The 21,694-nt window shown below is 42.2% G+C and overlaps 1 protein-coding gene across 2 annotated transcripts in view; it reads left to right on the forward strand.

The window, feature by feature from the left end:
• LIMCH1 (LIM and calponin homology domains 1) overlaps nt 1–21,694 on the forward strand; it is a 205,242-nt gene that overhangs the window by 98,733 nt on the left and 84,815 nt on the right. For both annotated transcript variants that reach the window (XM_075261451.1, XM_075261452.1), the window contains exon 3: nt 2,969–3,038. In XM_075261451.1, coding sequence (XP_075117552.1) covers nt 2,969–3,038 — 70 coding nt within the window. The remainder of the gene's footprint in view (nt 1–2,968; nt 3,039–21,694) is intronic.

Below are 21,694 nucleotides of genomic sequence, written 5' to 3' on the forward strand. Positions count from 1 at the left end.
GTGGTTTCTAGATCATTCAGATGATATACATTCCATGGTCATATGATGCACATAATGGTGCACAGCTAGTTACAGTGTCCGTACAATAATACCTATGCAGATCAGATAATATGCAGATGCTTGTACAGAATGGACTCAGTGTTATCTGTGTGTTCACATACAAAGATAACAGACCAGGCTTTATCAGCAAACTGCAATTAGCTGAACTGATGTCCTGCCTGTAGAGCAGTGAGTGACATCACTTGTCCTATCACACATGTCCGTGGTTATGAAAACGCTGTGTAAACAATGGGAGGAATAAGTTCACATAGCAGGCACACAAAGCAGCATTTCTAAAGCAATATACAAGTGGTCCCTTGACTTTCGCGGGGGATACATTCCAAGGCCGCCCGTGAAAGTCTAATTTCCGCGAAGTGGAGATGCGGTGTTTAATCTCCTGTTGGGGGATGTCCTGCAATACTGTTCATATCCAAAATAGTATACCTACAGTACAGTACTGTATATGAAATGATATGGGTTTGAAGAAGATGCACAAAACTTTTCTGATGATAATGATGAGCGGCCACGGGAAAACCCATGGTGTTAAAAAAAAACAAAACAAAAAAAACCCCAACATAATATCCTTCCATTAATATTAATACCCGTGGTATAGCCCTTCCGCGAAGGTTGGACCCACGAACGTCAAGGGACCACTGTGTTTTGGAAAAATTTTCGATTTACATACACTATTAGTATAGATAGGATCCTTGAGATGGGAGTACCCCTTTAAATACCTAATATTACCAACATTGGAGTAGGTTGACCCAGGGAAATCCACCTTGACTGGAGCTCTAACTTGTTATCCTGCTTCTTAGGGCTTATAGACTTGACACCATGCTTATGGATCTTGGTACCATTGGTATATGTCTTGCACCTATATTGTATCTCTGTGTAGAATCAAAAGCACAAAGGGAAGTGCTATATGGGCTCATAGTTTTATATGTATATTGTACTTACAATACAAATACTATCATGTGCTGGAAGCCTAAGAGACCTCTATTAGGATACTTGCAACCAAGCAACTTCTACAGACAAAACCTACATCTCCCTTGGGTTTTGCTGGTGTATTGTAAATGTGTTAACTGTATACCACAAAACGATTTATCAATCTGCTCTATAATATGCCGCCCCCAGATCACATTACATTTTCACAGGTTCCCTTTAATTCTGACATTCAGTATCGTAAGGACTTTAGATGTTTGGATAGTTTATTGCCATAATAATGTCATTACTTCGAGAGCCTTTTATAATATGTTACAGTTGCTATTTCCTTCCTTCCTTAGTTACTTGGAACAATTTCTAACACATTGGAATCACAATTCTTTCAGTTCTGTCTCCGTAGCCCGATTAGAATTAGCCTAGATATCCAAGAATGTAAAGCCTTATTGACCTTGTCCTATCAGTCTTCTGGTTGTTTTGGTTTCCCAAAGCAGGACAAGTTATCAGGGATTTCTAATCGCCATTTATTGAGAGGACGTTTTTTGAGAACATTTCCAGCAGAGTTGGATGATGTTGGCAGCGCTGGAGTAATCTCTGTTACCCTGCCAGAACCAGCTGCTTTTCTAGTTCCCAACAATTAGGGAGGAATCTCAGCTTGTACTTGAGTCCAAGAAGAAAATTCCCACCACACCTTAAAAGCACAAAACAACACTCTGCATGAAGTCTACTTGTTGTACTGTAGATGTAGGTAAATCGCGGATGCTGTATCAGTCACTATTATCCTTCTGGGACTGGCAAGAGATCCTAGGAAAGGAAAAACTACAACCGCAATAGTATGGTATTATGTGGGCACGAGGCTAGAGTACTCAGTCACCATGCTTTGTCATATCTATGCATGGAAAAATGGTGGCACCAGTAGTAAATCTCTAATTTTACTTGTTCCCTGCAGCTTAGCGGGGGCGCTATCTATTCCAGAGAAGAATCCAATCCAGAGAGTAGCCAGGGCACTGCTGGACCACACAGGGGAAATAATTGCACATATGTATTACATCTCTAGGGAATAAAAGCATTAAATGTGATGTTTTGGACACATAAGGGGAAAAAAGCTCTGTATGGCAAAACATCACCTGGTCTTTGCATCTGTATCCTGTGGATGGAACACTTTCTGCAAAACCTATGGTTACATTGTTGTCTGAGTCAAGGTGAACACTATATGGATAAATGGTGACAGCTGTCATATTGTATTCTATGGACTCGGAGGATTCCAGTTTCTGAATACCGTATATATAGCTGATACCTGGGCAGCCTGAGGCTTCTGTTTCAGAGCTGGGGTAAAGGATATACTACTTGGTAGTTGTACGTGTCACATACAATTTTTCCATATAAAGTGTACAAAAATATGTATTGTCAGTGTCTGGGGTTGCTCGGTGGGGTGGCATAGACACACAAGTCCAGTTTCTTTAGTCCAAAACAAAGGTAGAGTTTATTTTCACTCAAAAATGTAGTGCAGCAACAAAAGGAAACAATACAAAAATAAATCCCTGCCTGGCTAGGCTCTAACTAAACATAGAATAGGTTACCTCACCTAGAATAACAGAAATCAAAAGACAGTAGAATCATTCAGGACACAGCTCTCTCTCCTGCCAAGCTCTGCCAAAGCCTCCTGCTGGAGCAGACTTCTTAAGCCTCCTTGACGAGGAGACTCTCTGCAGCTTAGTCGCTGCCGGAACATCCCCAAAGTGTGGACTGGAGGGGGGTGGAATGACAGGTCCCACTACCAATTCTACCTGCCATTCCTAAAAATCTATACGACTCCATGCTAAAGAAGCTGTACAGGCTCCGTGCCAGTGTGCATGAGTCTTTTGATCACTGGTGTAGTTATTAAACACTAATGTAACTCTATATTACATGTATGAGATGTCATTACAAATAATAAAATCACATTCAAGGCCGTGTTTGTAATTTTTTTTTTATCTCTATGATATTGCAGATTGTTGAATGCAATCAAACCAGGAGTAATAAAGAAGATCAATAGACTGCCCACACCCATCGCCGGCTTGGTGAGTACAATTTGCAATGTTTATTTTGTTGTTCTTAAAAATAGAAGTGCCAATATCTTTTGATGCAGTACATGGACTAATGTGAATTGTGGTGTAGCTTCATTTTCTTGTAAAACACCAAGTTTTGAAGGTTTGTCCAGAGGTAAGACCCCTGATAAGTAGTACTAAAGGAAACCAGGCAAGTCCAGGAGCTCAGCGGCATTATAGTCATACATGCTAGCCAATGAGTAACTATCCATATAATGCATTAGTAGTCATTGCTTTCTACCATTTTATGAGTGGGGTGTCCATGTTGAAGTCGTGTGCGTTGGCATCACATGAGAGTGGCTCATTTACGAAGTCTCCTAAAAGGGTTCTTGCACAATGCCCAATTTTACGTGGTGGTCATTCAGATGAACTTCCATTTTCCATCCTTACGTTTTCTGTGAATTTCTTCTAAAGATTTCATTTCTTCACAAATTCAATGCATTATTGCCGCATGCTATCAATACCTTCCAAATGCTGCCATACACAGAACAACCACTAGGTGGTCACATGTAGACATATTGCAGCGTCACACATTTTTAATTTGGTTTTTATAATAATTTCCGACCATTTCAGATGCCTGAACTCTCTATCATCCAGTCATCTTGGGTTATTCGTCTTTGGGGTATGCCAAGCCAGGAGGAGAATTGAGAAGGGAGTTATTTGTACATGGAGTGAGCACAGGAGAGCCCCCCTCCCCCCCATTGACATCCATATTCCATCATAGAACATAAGACAACGCCTTTAATAAAGTGTCTGTAAATTGGGTATATATCAGTGATACCTATGGGATATATTCCCCATTGTAAATTGAATTTGGATCGTTTTTATCACCTCTGAATAATCCTTATTTGGGTTGAGATTTATATCAAAATATAAGAATTGTAATTGAAAAACTCCAACAGAGTGCGTAAAGTGGGATAATATTTGATGGCACCATCACAAAAAATTCAATATTTTCCAGATGTGCTCAGTTATTTGCACGTGTTTGTGATATCAAGTTTTCATCACATTTCACATAAAATACCTACGGCGCGGAGAAGAAGATGGAGGTCCAAAACATAACGTCACGTGCTTGATTTGTAACGTGTGTATGGTACATTCTATTGCAACCAATACACAATTCACATTTGCACAAAAATTTTTCATTCCCTATTTCTTCTGTGGAAATGGACGGCTGTCGAGTTCAGTTTTACTGCAGCAGAATAGCTCATACTTTTGGAAAGAGTTGTCTCGCTACTCCGTCCCCTGTGCATGTATTTTATCATACCCTAGAGGTCGGCCATCCTTAATTAGCAAGGGTGAAGAGTCTAAAGCTGCTCCATTCTTGCCTTGATGCTGCCCTTGTCACCCACCAATGACTACCCTGGTGGCCTCAGCAACGATGGACTCTACAGCATTCCCTATGTGTTGTGAGGCACCAAGAAGTAGAGGTTGGTGATGGAATTAGGCCACAGTGTTGGGGATTGGTGAAGTGAGTACCACCAGTGGCAATAGATCAACTGGATTTTCCAGTCTGAACCTAGTCAGGAGGTGGAACTCCTCGTATCATATAAAATAGAAGAGCGAGGAGGCCCGGACTCCCAGTATGATAGATCACTATATTGTAAGGAGTCCTGTCTCCTAACTACATTTGTAGCCGATGTTCAGACCATATTTTCCGGTCCCAATACCCCCATGTGAATGGGGCCTACAGGACAGATTGTACTTTTGCATGTTTTTTGTTTATCTAAAATTGTACAAGTGTCCAAATGTATAACTGCCCTGGTGCACTCGCACAGCAGTGTATCCTACTTGACGCTTCACTCAGACAGGGGACGGGCACCCCATTCTGGATTAGTGAAGGTTCCAGCCGTTGGACCCCTACCAGTCAGAAAGTCATCCCCTAGGGGCCACATGGTGGCTCAATGGTTAGCAATGCAGCCTTGCAGCGCTGGAGTCCTGGTGTTCAAATCCCGCCAAGGGCAAAAAACCATCTGCAAGGAGTTTGTATGTTCTCGCCGTGTTTGCATGGATTTCCATCCCATATTCCAAAGACATACTGATAGGGAAAAAAATGTACATTGTGAGCTCTATGTGGGGCAAAAAAAAAAAAAAAAGTAATCCCCTATCCTTTGGATAGCGAATAACTATTAAGCTTGGGATAACCCCTTTAAAATTTTCGATGGAATTGATTTACAAAGTCATGTGTCTCAGGGGACGATGACCAGAGGACCCCCTTTCTTCCCTTTCTTTTGCCTATTTACAAAGGTCTGTTCCCTACCATAGTCTGACCTTTCAGCACTTTACTTTATGGCATTATGCTAATACCCAATTGCCACCAATTATCTGTTAATGAAGTTAGCATACAGGAATCCCTTGCTGATGTGATTTCCTACAGGAGTGAGTGACATTGACAGTGATGTATAGAATAGTCAATGTTGGCCTTCGAAGCAATGTCCAACAGATTTCATGTGATGGAGACCTGGCGCATATACTGTAGATGGATGCTTTACTGTGACTATAAGAACTGTGACATAGTATATACTGTATATACATACACCTTAGCACAATAGCCATATACACTAACTATATAAACCCTGTAACCCATAGAAACCCTTGACCAGCGACTTGTCTGGAGTTAAAATATTTTAAAAAAACTTCTTGCTCGCCGCCCACTGGTGATCACAGAATAATAAAACTGCTACACCTTCTGTTCTTCCGCTGCAATTGTATTATTTCGGCCCCCACAGCTATGTTAAAAGCTATACATGAACGTGGGCTCTCCATCTGCTGCCATTGTTCACAGCACCTACTCACATCACCTCGCTCCAGAGAATTTGTATTCCTTAAAATTCCAAGGTTTGACATTGTTTGACACAGTAGGACACACGCGTGTTCCTGTTTGCCATACACTTCAATCACGGCCTATATCAAAGGCATACTGTACATAAGAGATGCAGAAATAATAAGTGCACTATGGCAGGAAATTGCCGCTATGGTCCAGGCGTTGTGTCACGTTGCAGCACAGCGTTGGATGCTGAGATAGTAAAGGTGAAGAATATTGTAGTAGTTATACCTGTATTGCATATCCACTGGTTATGCTATAAATATCTAAATGATGCAGATCCCACCTCTTGGATTTGCACCTATCTCCAGAATCACAGATCTTTTGACCCTCTGACTTTTGCATACACCTAACCTTGCACATCGACACGGTTTCTGGAATTCTATATTAAATGTTATTTTAAAGGGGTTGTTCAAAAGTCATCATTAAAGATATATCCTTAGGATAGGCCTTTAATTTGAGATTGCGATCCATGCTGGCCCATGTTGTTTGCTTGGTTTGGGATGTTGGCTGCTCAGATCTAATGCCGTGGTCAGAATATTCCATGTGGAAAGGGATGATCTGGACAGGCCAAGGACACTAGAACAATTGGCACTACATCCTAGCAGCACTCAGTATTGGCTTACTTAGAGGGGCCGTAACATGGAACCCCTCCATAATGTCCAAAGAGCAAGATCTGAACCATTTATAATACCTATATTTCTTTAATTGGCAAAGGGGTCTTTGCATTCTACTGATGCCCCCATGAACCCCTCTTGGGAGAGAATTATTAATATTGTCTAATACATAGACCAGGAATTCTAAAGATGCACAAACTTTATCAAAGCGGCTTATGCTAGATGATAAATATAATGGATCTTTATACACGTTTGCCGAACTTTACACTTTGTACCTAAATTTTGTAGCAAATTATTTTTGATGTTTGTTGGCAGATCTTAAACCCCATACTTTAGTACGAACTGATATAGATTTCTGTTGTATCTCGCTATAGGAAACTGGCATGAAGTTTATTAAAGCAGCTGGGCTAATCCCAACCCCACAATGCCCACATTTGCAGTATGTGACGGGTGAGGCATAGATCGGGGCCAAAGGTCCTTGGCCAAATGTTCACCTCCAATATCATCCTTCTGCCGCAATATGATTCCCTCTTCTGCAAAGGAAAATGTTTATTTTTGCACGTTAGCCAGTGGTTATGAAATATAAAAAAAACAAAAAACTTGAGAGTCTTCAATAGGTGATACCTTTTTTTAATGGCTAACTCATAATGATGACAGAATATGACGTTTCGAAGCTTACTCTGGGCTTCTTCTTCAGATATATGTAAAAACACTTTCTGCAGGCTGCATATATATAGGATAGGATTTCAGGAGGGAGGGCAGAAGAAGCTTATTACTATATACATATAAAGACAAATAATCAATTCCGAATTCCCAGAGTCTTTATCTTTATGGCTCTCTTAGTTCGGTGATTTGTATAGAATGACATGAACCCAAGTGAAAGGTTCATTCCACTATCCAGAGTCTTGAATAGGGTCATGCACTTGTACTCATAAATCAGTCGCTGTTTTCTTGATTTAAAATTCCCTCTTAAAATCAAAATTTTCATGTCACTGGTGATATTATGATCTTCCTGGCAGAAATGTTTTGGCACGGGAAGGTCTATTCTCTGTTGTTTAATTGTATGGCGATGTGAATTCTCATTCTGAGTTTCTCGCCGGTCTCTCCAACATACAGATTTTCGGTGGAACATTTGGTGCACATGATCAAATACACTACATTGGGTGTGCTACAGGTGAACGTACCTGGGATTTTATATTGCCTGTTAGAGTTTGGTATCTCTATCCTGTCAGTGGTCCGTATGTGAGGGCAGGTCTTCTGTAAAGGGAGTCATAAATTCCCCCAGTGTTTTTGGCCTTTGTGAAAATGCAGCAGAAAATAAAACGCTGTGTTGTACTGTGTACTGGTGTGAACGAAGACCGAATACTGGCACAGTTTGCTTAGTAAGCCTTATATGACACGCCATGTATCAGGTCATGTATTGCTTAGTTGCAAGACATTCATCACAATGCAAAAATAGACCCCCTATCCACTTGAGATGTGGCCGCTACAAAAACATCAGCATGAGCGCAGTGGGTTTCTGTAAATCTCATTGACGGACCTGTCAGAAGTTTTGGCAGTAAAAGCCAGTTCGTTACTCCTGAGGGTCCCTGTAGACTCACCGTGTAGAATTTATTTGCGTGACTTGATGTTGGTGACATTGGAAATATTTTCATTGGCACTTTCTAATTAGAAATGATTTACAGGAAACCCCCAGAATATGTGGTGATATTATTAAGGTCGCCGCAGTAATGTGGGCCTTGACCTTCCATGATGCCGCTATTCACATAAACATACTTCTCTACGTGGTTGTCCTTGGATGACATGGAATATTTCCTCCGAAACACAGCGAGCTGTGTTAACAAAAATGGCACCTGACCTTTCATAAAAAGTTGGCATTTGTCACCATTAGCACAGTGCTGCCACCAGACTATAATGAGTGTGAAGTGTTTTCATCCTTCTGGTTATGGAGTCCTTCCAAAAGGATTGTTCTCCCCCAGAGCCCGCTCTCGCATACCACAATGATGGCTTTGACACATCAAACTCTCTATGATGTAGAAGTCTTACGGTCTCGTCCAGGATTTTACTTAGTTTGCCACAAATGAAATTGGGGTTAAAGGAATTTTCTGTTTTTTTATCCTAATAAAGCGTTGTTTTTGTATTAAATCACATTTCTACATCATTCTGTTCTAATTCCTTATTAAGGGGATATTGTCACTCCTTGGGGAGAGACCACCATATAGATGTGTGGAGACTTAAGCCTTTAGCACTCCACTTCGCAAGGAACCATGGGAAGAATATGAAAATCTGTCTTCCATGATGTAATTAGGAAGTCAGCTGCTGCCTCAGTGTTGCAAACCAATAGAGGGCGCTCACTGGAATGTACAAGCCTGTCTTCCTTCACTGAAATTCTGTCTTCCTAATTACATCAGGGAAGACAGGCTTGCACATTCCAGTGAGCGCCCTCTATTGGTTTGCAACACTGAGGCAGCAGCTGACTTCCTAATTACATCATGGAAGACAGATTTGCATATTCTTCCCATGGTCCCTTGCGAAGTGGAGTGCTATAGGCTTAATAAGTCTCTGCACACCTATATGGTGGTCTCTCCCCAAGGAGTGACAATATCCCCTTAACCCTGTCTAAGCCTCTCACCTCTACCAGGTTATAGTCTTCTCTACATTGGACTGACGACATGCAAGTACATCGAAACGGCCGTCCTCAATTGAGAGACTATACCTGGTAATAATCCCAGCGTCATTGCAAAACAAAGGCCTCTTGGAAGGTCGAGCATGATGCTAAAGGGAGCAACCTTTATTGGGTTATTTCACTAAGATTCTGTCTTCCTAATTACATCAGGGAAGACAGGCTTGCACATTCCAGTGAGCGCCCTCTATTGGTTTGCAACACTGAGGCAGCAGCTGACTTCCTAATTACATCATGGAAGACAGATTTGCATATTTTTCCCATAATTCCTTATTGTCAGTGAGAAGAACACTGGTTGTTACATCCCGAGGTAGCATTCCCCATATCTCAGCGGACAAGTAGATACGACGGTATCCGATCTAGACAATGGTCTGTGTAACAAACTATCAGAGAACTATGCGGCTGCCCAAATTTATAATGTCCTGATCCAGTTGCACCCACAGTTTAAAGTCTCCCAGCGATTGCCCCCATAAGATTAGGTCCCTCTCCTTAAATATAAAAAAGACTAACACTCACCTTTTACATATTGGGGAGGATTATGTTAGACATGAACTAAAAATTGAGCTTTATCTGGAAATAGGCGGAGACCCCACTTCCCAAAATACTGCCTGGATTCCTTGGTGTTATTTCTGTGGGTCATTCAGAACTCTTTTAACACTTCATCTGTATTATATTCCTACTGTATATATTGTTCCAAGGGGTTGTCTATTATTCTATACTACTGCTGAGGGGCCTATAAACATAACAAATTATTACTCGCCTCCCTTCTGTGCGGCAGAAGGTCCTGTCTTCAGTTTACAGGTCCCCTGGCTGTTTGTGCCCGGTGACTGCTTCAGCCAATCACAGGCCTCAGTGGTGACCTCTTCACAAACAGCACATCATAACAGTCACATGTCGTTAGTGAAGAGGTCACTGCTGAGCTCTGTGATTGGCTGCAGAAGTCCACTAGCACAAACTGGAAATCACTAATAATGTCAGCCGGGGGACCCATATATACGTGAACAGAGATGCTGCCGTTGGAAGCCGAGGCCTGGGGAGAGGTGAGGTATATTATGTTGGTTTTATAATTATTAAAGACAAGTAAGTTGGACAACCCCTTTAATGCGGTGGTTCTATCATAGAAGATGGCCTGTATACATAATAGATGGTCATTATATAGGACAACTCGTCATAAGCAGTTTGGTCTGGATTGAGAGTGGTCTTCTCAAAGAGGTCTTTTGGTGAGGTTTCACTGTAACGGAGAATTGGTCCAAAGTTTGTACTTCATTACTCAATGTATTCTGTACATGTAAGCTGTGAAAGATCCTATAGGTGCACTCCTCCTCATACTACTAGTCACATACCATTAGACATATACAGTATATAATCTTACGTCTTCCTGATATATTGCTTTCTTAGCAATCATTATGCGCCCTGTTTTGTTTATATATGTAAGGCTTTAATGTATATTGATTCTCTGTAATCCGCATATTGATTTACATGTAGACCTGCCTGCGGAGTGTGCTTAGCAAGCGACTGTCAAAACTCTTCCTGTTAACTCTGCTGTTCTGTATTTCTAAGGTATCAATGGTAGGAATCCGAGAAGTAAAGCAGTTTTTCAGAGTATCCACCAGTGTTGTAATGGTGAAGGTGAGACCTTCTGCAGCTCTGCCAATTGTTTCAGTGGCCATACACCTTAGATGTCCAACCCACTGTTATTCCTTCCAACCTTCCAACGTCCCATAGGCATGCTTATTTCATCTGATTGCCCATAGAGTGGGGGAATAACGTTTTGCCATATTCCTGAACAGAGAATTGGGCATCCAATTGGAAATCCAAAACTGTTAATCCTTTTTTCACCCCAAGGGGGTTGGAGGGGACTTCCTTATACATAGTTGGTTGGCCATTTCTACTAGAATTGGCAAATTCTGTTGACTCTCTTCTATTTTGTATGGCCACTGTAAGTCACTGCCAAAGGCTACCAGGTGGTGAAGTCTAACATGGCTGGTATCCCCCAGTGCTCCTTCAACCTTGTTCCATTTGCATTCTACGAAGAGTTGGAAGACGGAACGGTTTCCCTCTCCCCCCCACCAAAAAAAGTCCAGCCAACTCTTATTTTAGGTGTCAGCCCATCTTTACTTTTCTTCTTCGAAGTGTGTTGTGTAGGAATCGTGACCGTAATGGTTCCCCTATGGTAGTTCATGCTTATAGACCATAGCAGATACTAGACAGTTGCGGAGCTGTTTCACGCTATGTTTGGCAGTGACCGTACATAACCTCCTGCTGCTGGTCTGTCTCCTTGTTGGCAATGGGTGGGCGAAGCTCTATATAGCTATAGCAAGGTGAAATTAAAGTTATAGGTCTTGCGTGTCCTTCATGTCTGTAACTCTAGGGCTACATAACAGATACAAAACAAATCAAACTGCATAACTATAGTAATACTAGAACTATTATATTAGTGCTGTATGAAAGTTATGTCCTGGATGGAGAAGTGTTTGGGTGGTAATCTCAAGAGTACGCTGTGACATTCTCAAGTGTCCATGATACATACAGTCCAGATCTTACAAATACAATTGCGTCAGAGTTGGCAGAGCACAATTCAGCCTGTACTTTGTCTTTCTGCCTGTACGCTATGTGTACGTAGTTAGTTACTATGATGTGTTGCGGTATTGTACACTTACGGATTTCTAGTTTCTAATATGGGAGGAATATGCAAATCTGTCTTCCAAGATGTAAATAGGGAGGCAGGGCCTCTGTTATGCTGCCCTCTATAGGAAGCACTCTGAACATCATGCCCGACTTACCCAGGAGTCTTTACTGCATAATGCGGGGTTTGAACCAAATCAATTTTTCAGATACGGATGGCACCGTTTCTGTCTGGCTGGACTTCATCAGCGCAGCCTAGAGAAAATTGATTTGGTAGAAGCCTCTACATTCACAATCTGGGTAAACACCCTTGTTCTTAAGATCAGTAGGTGTCCCAGGGGTCAGACCCTCACTGATCAGAAATGTATCACTGTCTTATGGATAAGGGATAAAGAATTGAACTACAAGAGCGGCCTCCCAAAAATGGCCGCCAGCCGGCATTCGCACTCTGCTCTGCTGGTGTCTCACTGACAGAGCCAACTGTGCAGGCGTCGGAAGTGACGCAGGAGGAAGACGACAGAGAAGGGGAGGATCCAGCCGAAGATAGAGGCGTCGCAGGATCGTGTTTTCGAGCAGCAGTGAGGACACCCCCATCGCATTTTCAGCACTGGGGCCCGCCCCCATCACTGCCAGAGAACTAATTTGCATACCGGTAAAAAACGGTATTTCTAAGGAACGGTGTGGCGGAGATCATATCTAAAGGTAAGAGACGAATAGCCTTTCTAAAGGCTATTCCGACGTCTTATCCACAAAAAATGAGGTTTTAATGGTAGAATCCCTTTAAGTATTGAGACATAGCAGAAAGTCAAGACAAGTAGGGATTTGTCAGTGTCAGAACTGTGGTATGGAGGGATCGTTGAGAGGCGATTATTACGTTTTTTTTTTGTTTTTTTTTCTTATATTTCACCTGTTTCAAATATATTTATATTTCTATGGAAAACCCCTTGAATTGGACTCCACCTCATAATGTCCCCCCTATCTAAACCTGTGTTTGGTAGTAAATAAATCTCCTTCCAAGACGCTCCCGTAATTGTACATAACTTTCCACCTTGAACCATTCAGCGCAGCTCCCCAAGCTTTGAAATTCTAAGACTTGCCTAGTTTTCAAAGAGAATTCGGAGCAGATGTTTTCTATAAAATAACTTATTACCGCGCATGAAGCGAGGACATCAAACAAAACTTCATGTGATATTATAAATTATAGTCGAGCCATCGCCCGATGTAATCTATACTGTAGCAGACAGTAAGAAATGTTGTTTATAATGGTAGACCCCAACCTGAGGAATTCCTGCTGTGGCCGGTGACTTCCTTGTTTGTACAAACCTGACAGGGGAACATGCCCTTGTACATAACAGCCGGACGTTGCAGCCTGCCAAAAATGTAAAGATATTGGTTTTATTTTCCTTTTTTCTTAAGAGGAGGAAGGGGGGGGGGTGAAGTCTTATTAGTGGAGAGGAAGGGATACTTGTGGTGTAATGTTTAAGAATAAAAGCACTATTGACTATGCAAAAATTTAGTAATACCGTATGTAACGTGATCCATCGCTTTGTAACCTCGTGGTGGCAGACCTGGTCAGACCACCCCATGTGCTCATCACCAACTCTTATTAACTACCGCTCCATTCAGATTGAACCTGGACCTCCCCCCCCCCCCCCCCTGTAAACTTATTTCTCAAGAACTGACACCGAGACCCTGGATTAGATTTATCAAGGTAATGAAATCTCTCCAAAACAAAAGAGTCTTTGGCTCTCCTGAATGTATGCAGCAGTTATTAAGCTCAACATTGGCTCGACTTTCATTTTTGCAGCTGGGAGACATTGATACGGGCTGCCGAAGTATAACATCTGGAGCAGCTGGGATGGCAGACTGTGCATGCAAAGCCTGGATGGGGTGTCCATTAATAGTAAAATCACTTGTACTCCCACAGTGTACTGTACAAGGAGTGCAGCGTAATGTGTAACAGTACATTTCTCATAAGATCAGGAGCAAAGCTGCAGGAAATGGTTTTCAGACGAGCATAACCTTTCCATATACATCAGAAGACTGATATCTTCTGAATCCCGGGGGATACAGATTTAGAATTCAACCTAACACTGGTATGTGCACTCATATGTCTAGAGTAAATGTGAACCTGTGTAAATGTGTGCAAAATTCTATCCCCGAATTAGAAAATGATGAAAAGCTTTTGTTCTCTTTTCCCATCGTCATAAAGAGTTGTGCAGTTCTATCACTATATCTCTAGATCATGTCCTCTGAGCTTCAGCAGGTGATACTGCTTGCATCATGGAATAGGTGCAAAAGACCATGACTTTTATACCGGGGCATATGGAGGGTGACCGGAACCAGTAAGCTTCCCACACAGTATAATACGCTCCACATGGTGGAGCATTGTGTAGGTTTCTCAATACTTGGCGTTCTTAGGACCCGCGTTCCTTCTGTGCTCTGGTGCCGGTACACACTATATCAGATAACCTCCAGCACCAGGAGCTGGGAGTCCTAAGGACAGTGAATATTGAGAACTGTATTCTCCATTTGCTCCATGAAACACCTAGTAACAGCTGTGCTATACGGTTTCGGTACCTCCCACAGAAGTAAATCGTGAAGGTATAGCACAGCATGCTCTAATGTTTCTATGACTTTTATGGTAGTTCTGGAAACGGCGTAGAACAAATGTGTTTTGCGATTTCTGTAATTCCTGAACCACATCAGGGAGCCAGACACAGGCACTCACACCCCTCAGATGAGAATACCCCTTTAACACTGATTTACATACTCATATGACTTGGGGAATTTGGTGGGTTTATGGCCCCATGTCACTCCACTTTTAATTCTGTTACATACTTGCCTAATATAAGTGAAATAATTCTGTAATATAATGGTATAACAATATATACACAGTTGTTTTGTTGTAGGAATGGCCCAATAATAACACACACAGCCAAGTATTTTAGTTCCACGTTCCCTTCCATGTATCCAAAAATGGGATTGAATCTCAACTTCTGAAAAGAAATATTTCCTTTAGCAATTGTTTTCTATTGTCCTTCTGCTGGTCTGGGTTCCTGTTATTAGAAGAAAATTTTGGAAGGAAATATGAAGCCAAGTACACTTGTGTAAATATGCCCTTAAGCAGCTCCCTCGTGTTTTCTCAAAGGATCATTGAAAGCGACCTTACACTTACACAAGTTCATTCCATTGTCCCAAATACCCAGGATAGCAATAAAGGAATGGTCTATCCTCACAGGTTGGAAGACTTGTCTGTCCTTAGACTATATTGGGAGAATCAACTTGCTCTTCACACTGTACACTGCTGACTTTAGGCACAACTCCTCCAGCTGTTACTTACAGAAGTACTCCGATGACTCTGCTATAGTCGGCCTTATCACTGATGGCGAAGATAGGGAATACAGAGACTTAAACTGGGACTTTGTTGAATGGTGCCAGCAGAACCAGCTCAGGATTAATGCTGGGAAGACCAAGGAGATGGTGGTGGACTTTAGCAAACGGAGAAGTGCTCCGACCCCATGGAGATCCAGGGGACGTGCATTGAGATAGTCAGGACCTATAAGTATCTGGGTGTGCTCCTCAATAATAAACTAGAGTGGGCTGATCACCTGGAGGCGCTGCACAGAAAGGGCCACATCAGACTCTACCTGCTCAGGAGGCTGAGGGCCTTCGGAGTCCAGGGGACACTTCTTAGGGCCTTTTTCAATTCTGTGGTTGCTTCAGCCATCTTTTTCGGTGTGGCCTGCTGGGGGAGCAGTATATCAACCAGGACAGAAATAGACTTGACAGGCTGATCAGGAGGGCCAGCTCTGTCCTGGGGAGCCCCCTGGACCCAGTACAGGTGGTGGGTGACAGAAGGATACTGTCCATGGTGACCTCCATGCGGGAGAACAAATCCCATCCCATGTATGAGACCTTGATGGGACTTGGCAGCACTGTAAGTGACCGTCTGCTTCACCCCAAGTGTGAGAAGGAGCTATCGCAGGTCCTTCCTTCCAACTGCGACCAGGCTGTATAATCTACATCAGGCCAAGCGAAGATCACTCCGCACAGAAAACTAAATGATCCTGAAGTCTTCTTTCTTCTTCTGTTCCTTAGCTGCTATGGACTCCTAGTATATCTTCTCTTCTCAGCATATGTGTGTCTACTTCTGTAACATTACTGTGTATTAACCGGTATCTGTATTACTATGCTGCTGTAACATGCTGAAATTTCCCCACTGTGGGACTATTAAAGGATTATCTTATCTTATTATTTTCATAAATTTGTCAAAAGCAATTCCCAAATGGCACAAAATAATTCATTCGGTGATGGCAGACCTGTTACCGACTTTGCATTGAGCCTAGAAACTTCAGCGTCTGCCTTGGCACATTTACTTGGATAGTCCCTGTTGATACATTTTCAGACTGGAATACTATTACATACTCCCCATGCCGTCTGTGTAATAAAAGCAATGCTTATCATGCTATAACAGACTTATGTCTTATTTGCCATCATCTTAAGTGCCCCTCTTTGGCCATGAAAATCTGAGAGATAAAACATCTCTGACATTTCCTTAGAAAGAGTCATTGTTAAGACTTGAGATTTTGCTCTTATTTCAGCGCTCGCTGTCGGAGGAAGGGATTAGACCTGCTACAATTAGACACATGTTAACCTTGGAATGACTTCAGAGATAGTAACAAGTCTGCGGAGATAAAATGGTATAATAAAGTTGGCAGTATTTAAAGTGAAGCATTTTCTGTTCCTGTATTTCTTTATTCTGCCTCCTAAACACACAGTGATCACAGGGATTTGAGGGAAATCTACTTAATACCTACAGCACTAATGGACATGCGTCCGCACCTTGTTGCTAGTAAGGTTTCCATTTTAGCTTAAAGGCTATTATTAGCAGTCACATATTGTAATTCGTCTTGTGCTGGTGGATGGAAGCAGCTGTTGTCTTCCTTACTGGTAGCCAAGATTAGGTTACAGGTTTCTAGATGCAATAGGAAGATACTATAATTGTAAGCAAAGCAGCTTCTGTGTCTGTGGGAGCTCGGATCTGGAGGCTCCATTTACATTAGCATGGTGGCTTCCATTTATCACCGAAGCCAAAACATGGGGTCAGTCTCTACAGATTACATTGACTTCTATAATGGGGTCCATATTTAGGATAAGTTATTAATGTGAGATTCGTGGGTGTCCAATATGCAGCCCCCACCAATTAGCTGTTCTCCGCACAGTGTACAAATCTGAAGTCAGAGGGCTCTGTACACAGTGTCCCCCACATTCTTGTATTAATGACCTATCTTAAGGATATCGCATTATCATTATTCCATGATGCTGTACATTATTATATTAATTCCATGGTGCTGTACATTATTATATTATACACAAGGCCTAATAGAAAGGCAAACTACTAAAAAAGTTTTTTATGAAGTATATAATATTTATTAAATTCTTATGATAAAAATATAAGATAACAGAGAAGACAGGGGGATATTGCAACCACAAATTTACACAGAGGTGGAAGAATATGTCTAAAAAAGAGCAACCTGCATCAATCACTCAGCCATTATTGGGTTATTTCACTGGAATCCTGTCATAAGACAGACTTCCACATTCCAGTGAGCGCCCTCTATTGGTTTGCAACACTGAGGCAGCAACTGTCTTCCTAATTACATCATGAAGGCAGATTTGCATATTCTTCCCATAGTTTCTATGTATAATACTTCAGTGTACCCTGAGACAATCTAATATAACATTGAAGCAGGGTATACCTACAGTATATAACACTATATAGGTATACCCTGCTTGTTCATGGGAAGCCAATTTACCATTGTGCATATTTTTAAAGGATACCATAAGTCATCCAAAACACTTCCATATATAAAATGTTGTGGCATAGTGTTACTAATTTTATAATGTGTATATGGGCCATATGTTCTCTCTGCAGTGTACAGGGGTCATAATTTGACGTATATTGGCATTCTTGTCCTGTTCGTGTGCGCTTCTGACACCTGCTTGTGCAGTCTTGTACCTCTCGACTCCCTTTAAACATGAATGTGTCCAAGGGTGGATGTGTATGGGAACCTTTACTAATATGGCCCGGAGACATGATCATATACCGTATATACTCGAGTATAAGCCAACCCCCCCTAATTTTACCACAAAAAACTGGGAAAACTTATTGACTCGAGTATAAGCCGAGGGGGAGGGGAGGGAGGGGGGGAGAATGCAGCAGCTACTGGAAAATTTCAAAAATTTAAAATGGCCGGAGTTTTTGGGTGCAGTAGTTGCTGGGTGATGGGGAAGGGGAGGGGGTGTTTTGGTTGTCTGTGTGCCCCTTCCCTGAGCTTGAGAACTGAGGGTTTTCTTCCCCCACTTGGAATTCAGCCTGGCTGACTATAGGGGATCTGCAGTGCTCCTATTAACCCCTTCCTGATGGAACAGGAGCACTGCAGCTCCCCTATATTCAGTAGACACAGGGATACCTAATGTGTTTGTGTTTCAAAGTCATTTTCTACTTTTATATGTATTCTAGGGAAAGGAGGGATTTACAACTTTTATTTACTTTATTTTTTAATTTTTTTTAAATCTTCTTTTTTTTCTCACTATTTTATGGGAGATTCTATACATTTCTATTGTGGCTGGTCAAAGACACCCCCCCCCCCTCCCCCTTCCCTCAGCTTGACTCGAGTATAAGCCGAGGGGGGCTTTTTCAGCACAAAAACTGGGCTGAAAAATTCGGCTTTTACTCGAGTATATACTTGCATTATAGGTGTCATTGCTTCAAGGGATCTTTATTGGTGAAAGAAGCCCTTTAAACAGTGAAGAATTGTCTTTCGTTCTGAACATCAAAGGGGTGGCTGGAAGCCATTGTAAAACCGTAACCGGACCCTCAACTATCAATGATCATTTATAGCACTGCCCTCTGTATATGGGGCACCTATAGTGGCTCTACTATAGAACATCATCCATTACAGATAAACACTGCACGTATTCTGGCCATATGAGTTTTCAGACGGCCGTGTCCTTGTTAGTATGACCCTTCCTGTGGGTGCAGTCTTCACATGTATCTATAGTAATAATCTTTGGATTTGCACAGCTCAACAGAAGTATTTGCCATTTTATACGAGGAGCAAAAACAAAATGCATTTATCTTTTTGGATGTGTAATCTAAAAAAAACACAAAAAATCCTGACCCCCTATATAACAAAACACATAACCAAGTCTATTCAGTGCGGATTTATCTTTTGTGCCTGGTACAAAGATAATAGGGGAATAAATGAGTGTGGTTTGTAGAAAAAAAGCTCTTTGTCCCCTTCCACAGATCCATCATGCAGATGTGTGAGCCAGGAATTTGTTGTTTGGAAGAAACAGCGATAACATTTTCGATGTCCTCCCAGCGATGTGTAATGAAATATAAATAGCCTAGCAAGACCACCCGGCCCCTTCATTTATTGGGAGCTGCTGAGGTTTTATTTTACTGCTTATCAGAAGAGCTAATTCTGTGTAGCCGGATATCACCATGCTGAGCCGGGAACAGGAATATACTGGAGGCCTTCACATAGCCAAGGCTCCTGATGTTATTGTAGATGCATTACACTCCTTGACAAAAGCAATAAGACAATATCCCACGCAGACAGAAATGTTGGATTGCTGCAAAAGTCGGCATGCAGTTCTATCTTAAGTTACGGATTACAGGTATGGTCTGCTTAGACACTGGGCTATGACACTGTTCCACATCTATAAGACATTCATGGAATATAGTGTGGCTATGTCATATCTGCAATGGGAATACTTCTATCTAACATTACCTGTAGACTTGGCAAGAACACAGAGGCGGCGTGCATGATCTACATCTTCATCTTCTTCTCTAGCTGCCAACATTCCCCTAAAGTTTCATTTGTCAACCAATAGGTTATTGCTTCCAGGTGTTGCATATTCTTCTTGCAAATAGGAGACACCATGAAAAGTGACAGAGAAGGAATATTTTAAAAAAAGCGGACTTAAAAATATGTATGCTGTCCTAAAACAGAATTCTTTATGAATCTTTGTCATGGGTAGAAGAACGCCTAAGGGGTCATTTATGCTTTGGAAAATGAAGAGGATTCGAGGCTGACTTCCACCTTGGATTCCTGTCCATTTTCTGTCCCCAAACCTGAAGCAGAGCTTACACCTGTAATCTGATGCAGATGTTCTACCATGTGATGATAGATGGTCCATGTGTTACACCTCCCTTAGTCTTTGCTGGTTTTGGCATGTAAAAAGTGATGCCGTGGTAGAACCTGCACTCAGTATGAGAGTGTCCTGGCTGGTGAGTGACTGCACCGCTGCCGTATAAGGTGAACTTTGTTCTCCGCCAGAAGAAATGCTTTTTCTGTTGCTATGTGTTTGTAACTACACTGTAGACTAAAGGGGTTTTCTGAATAACAGGCAAAATTTAAGGAAGGGTTGAAATATTAAAAAAAAAAGCCACCTACCTGTCCTAGGCTCCTGGTAACTCAGCTGCAACTACTTGGTCCAAAGCACCTCCTGTTATGGCAGTGACTTGCATAGGTTCCCAAGTAGCTTCTGCAGCCAGTCAGTGACCTTAGCAAATGGTCAGGCATGTCACCATTGCAGAGGAACTGGAATCCCTGCAGTGTATTAGGTACCAAACCACCTGCATTGGCCGCAGCAGCAACAGGGGGCCAATCCACATCATTGATGGAGCACCAGAAAAGAAGGCTGGTGCTGTGGACTGGGGAGCTGCAGCAGGGACATTGGGGTACAGCCCATTTCACATCTGCCTTTGGGCCATTCCGTTCCCCTATCCGCATGAAATATGTGGAGAGAAAAGTCCTGCAAGGAGCACTTTTTTCTTGGTATTTTTTGTGTAGAAACCACGCAGACCCCATTATAGTCAATGGGGTCCACGGGTTTCCTTAAGTAACCACATTTTTATGCGGATAGGTTTCCATTCATGGGGTCCCCAAGCAGACTCCCTGAACAGAAACCCGAATACGGATGTGAACCGGGCCTACAACAGCAACGTTTGCAAAAGTGAATGCAAAGTATTCATGGTTTTCAGTCCCCCATCAAAAACCCTGGGAAGGCCGTTCTACTTCCGATGTCAGATTTGTCCAGTGGAGTAGCTATTTCTATAGTAAATTTCTGTCTTTTGTTCCTTAATGGCGCCTGATCACAGACTTTGACAAATGCTCTAGTCATACAGGGATGTTATCTCTATGTTTCAGGAGATGTTCTTTAAAGATGGCGGCAGCCTGTAGTTGTTAGTAGGGTGTGCATGGAGCCTCTGTGTGTGTAGAACCAGTGTGTATTGTGTGAGGGTTGGGCTGGGAGCTACGAGAGGTAATCTCTAGGAAGGGGACAGTGTCGTAGGCTCAGGAAGAATAAAGCGCTAAAGATGATCTCGAGAGACCGTGCCAGCTAGGCAGCTGTAACCTAAGCTGCAGGTCTGTTGGGGATCAGCTTGGCTCAAATGCAGCAATACTATTCCACTATGTATACAATTAACCCTGTATATATCCGTACAGGGTTTCCCCACAGACGTGCAAAAAAAAAGGGGGGCATGTTGCCTCCGATAGTGGTTCAGGTTAGGGAATTTTTGGGAATTTTGTGGAAAGTCTCTTTTATAGTCCTTCATGTAACATTTGTCAGGTATACATAGACTGCCTCCCTCGGTCATCTCACATATACTGCCCCCTATGGTCTCTTCCCTCCTCTCATACAAAGTGCCCATTATTTCCCTGTTTTCCAGATGAGTCGATATGTCTGGCATATTTTTGTTGGCTTGTGACCATTTGGACAGGTTTAGTGGCTATAGTGACACTGCTACTGGTGGATACTTGTTACAGAAGATTTCTACCACAGTCATTGACCATATATTAGT

Source organism: Leptodactylus fuscus, chromosome 1 (genome assembly GCF_031893055.1).
Source record: "Leptodactylus fuscus isolate aLepFus1 chromosome 1, aLepFus1.hap2, whole genome shotgun sequence".
NCBI lineage: Eukaryota > Metazoa > Chordata > Amphibia > Anura > Leptodactylidae > Leptodactylus > Leptodactylus fuscus.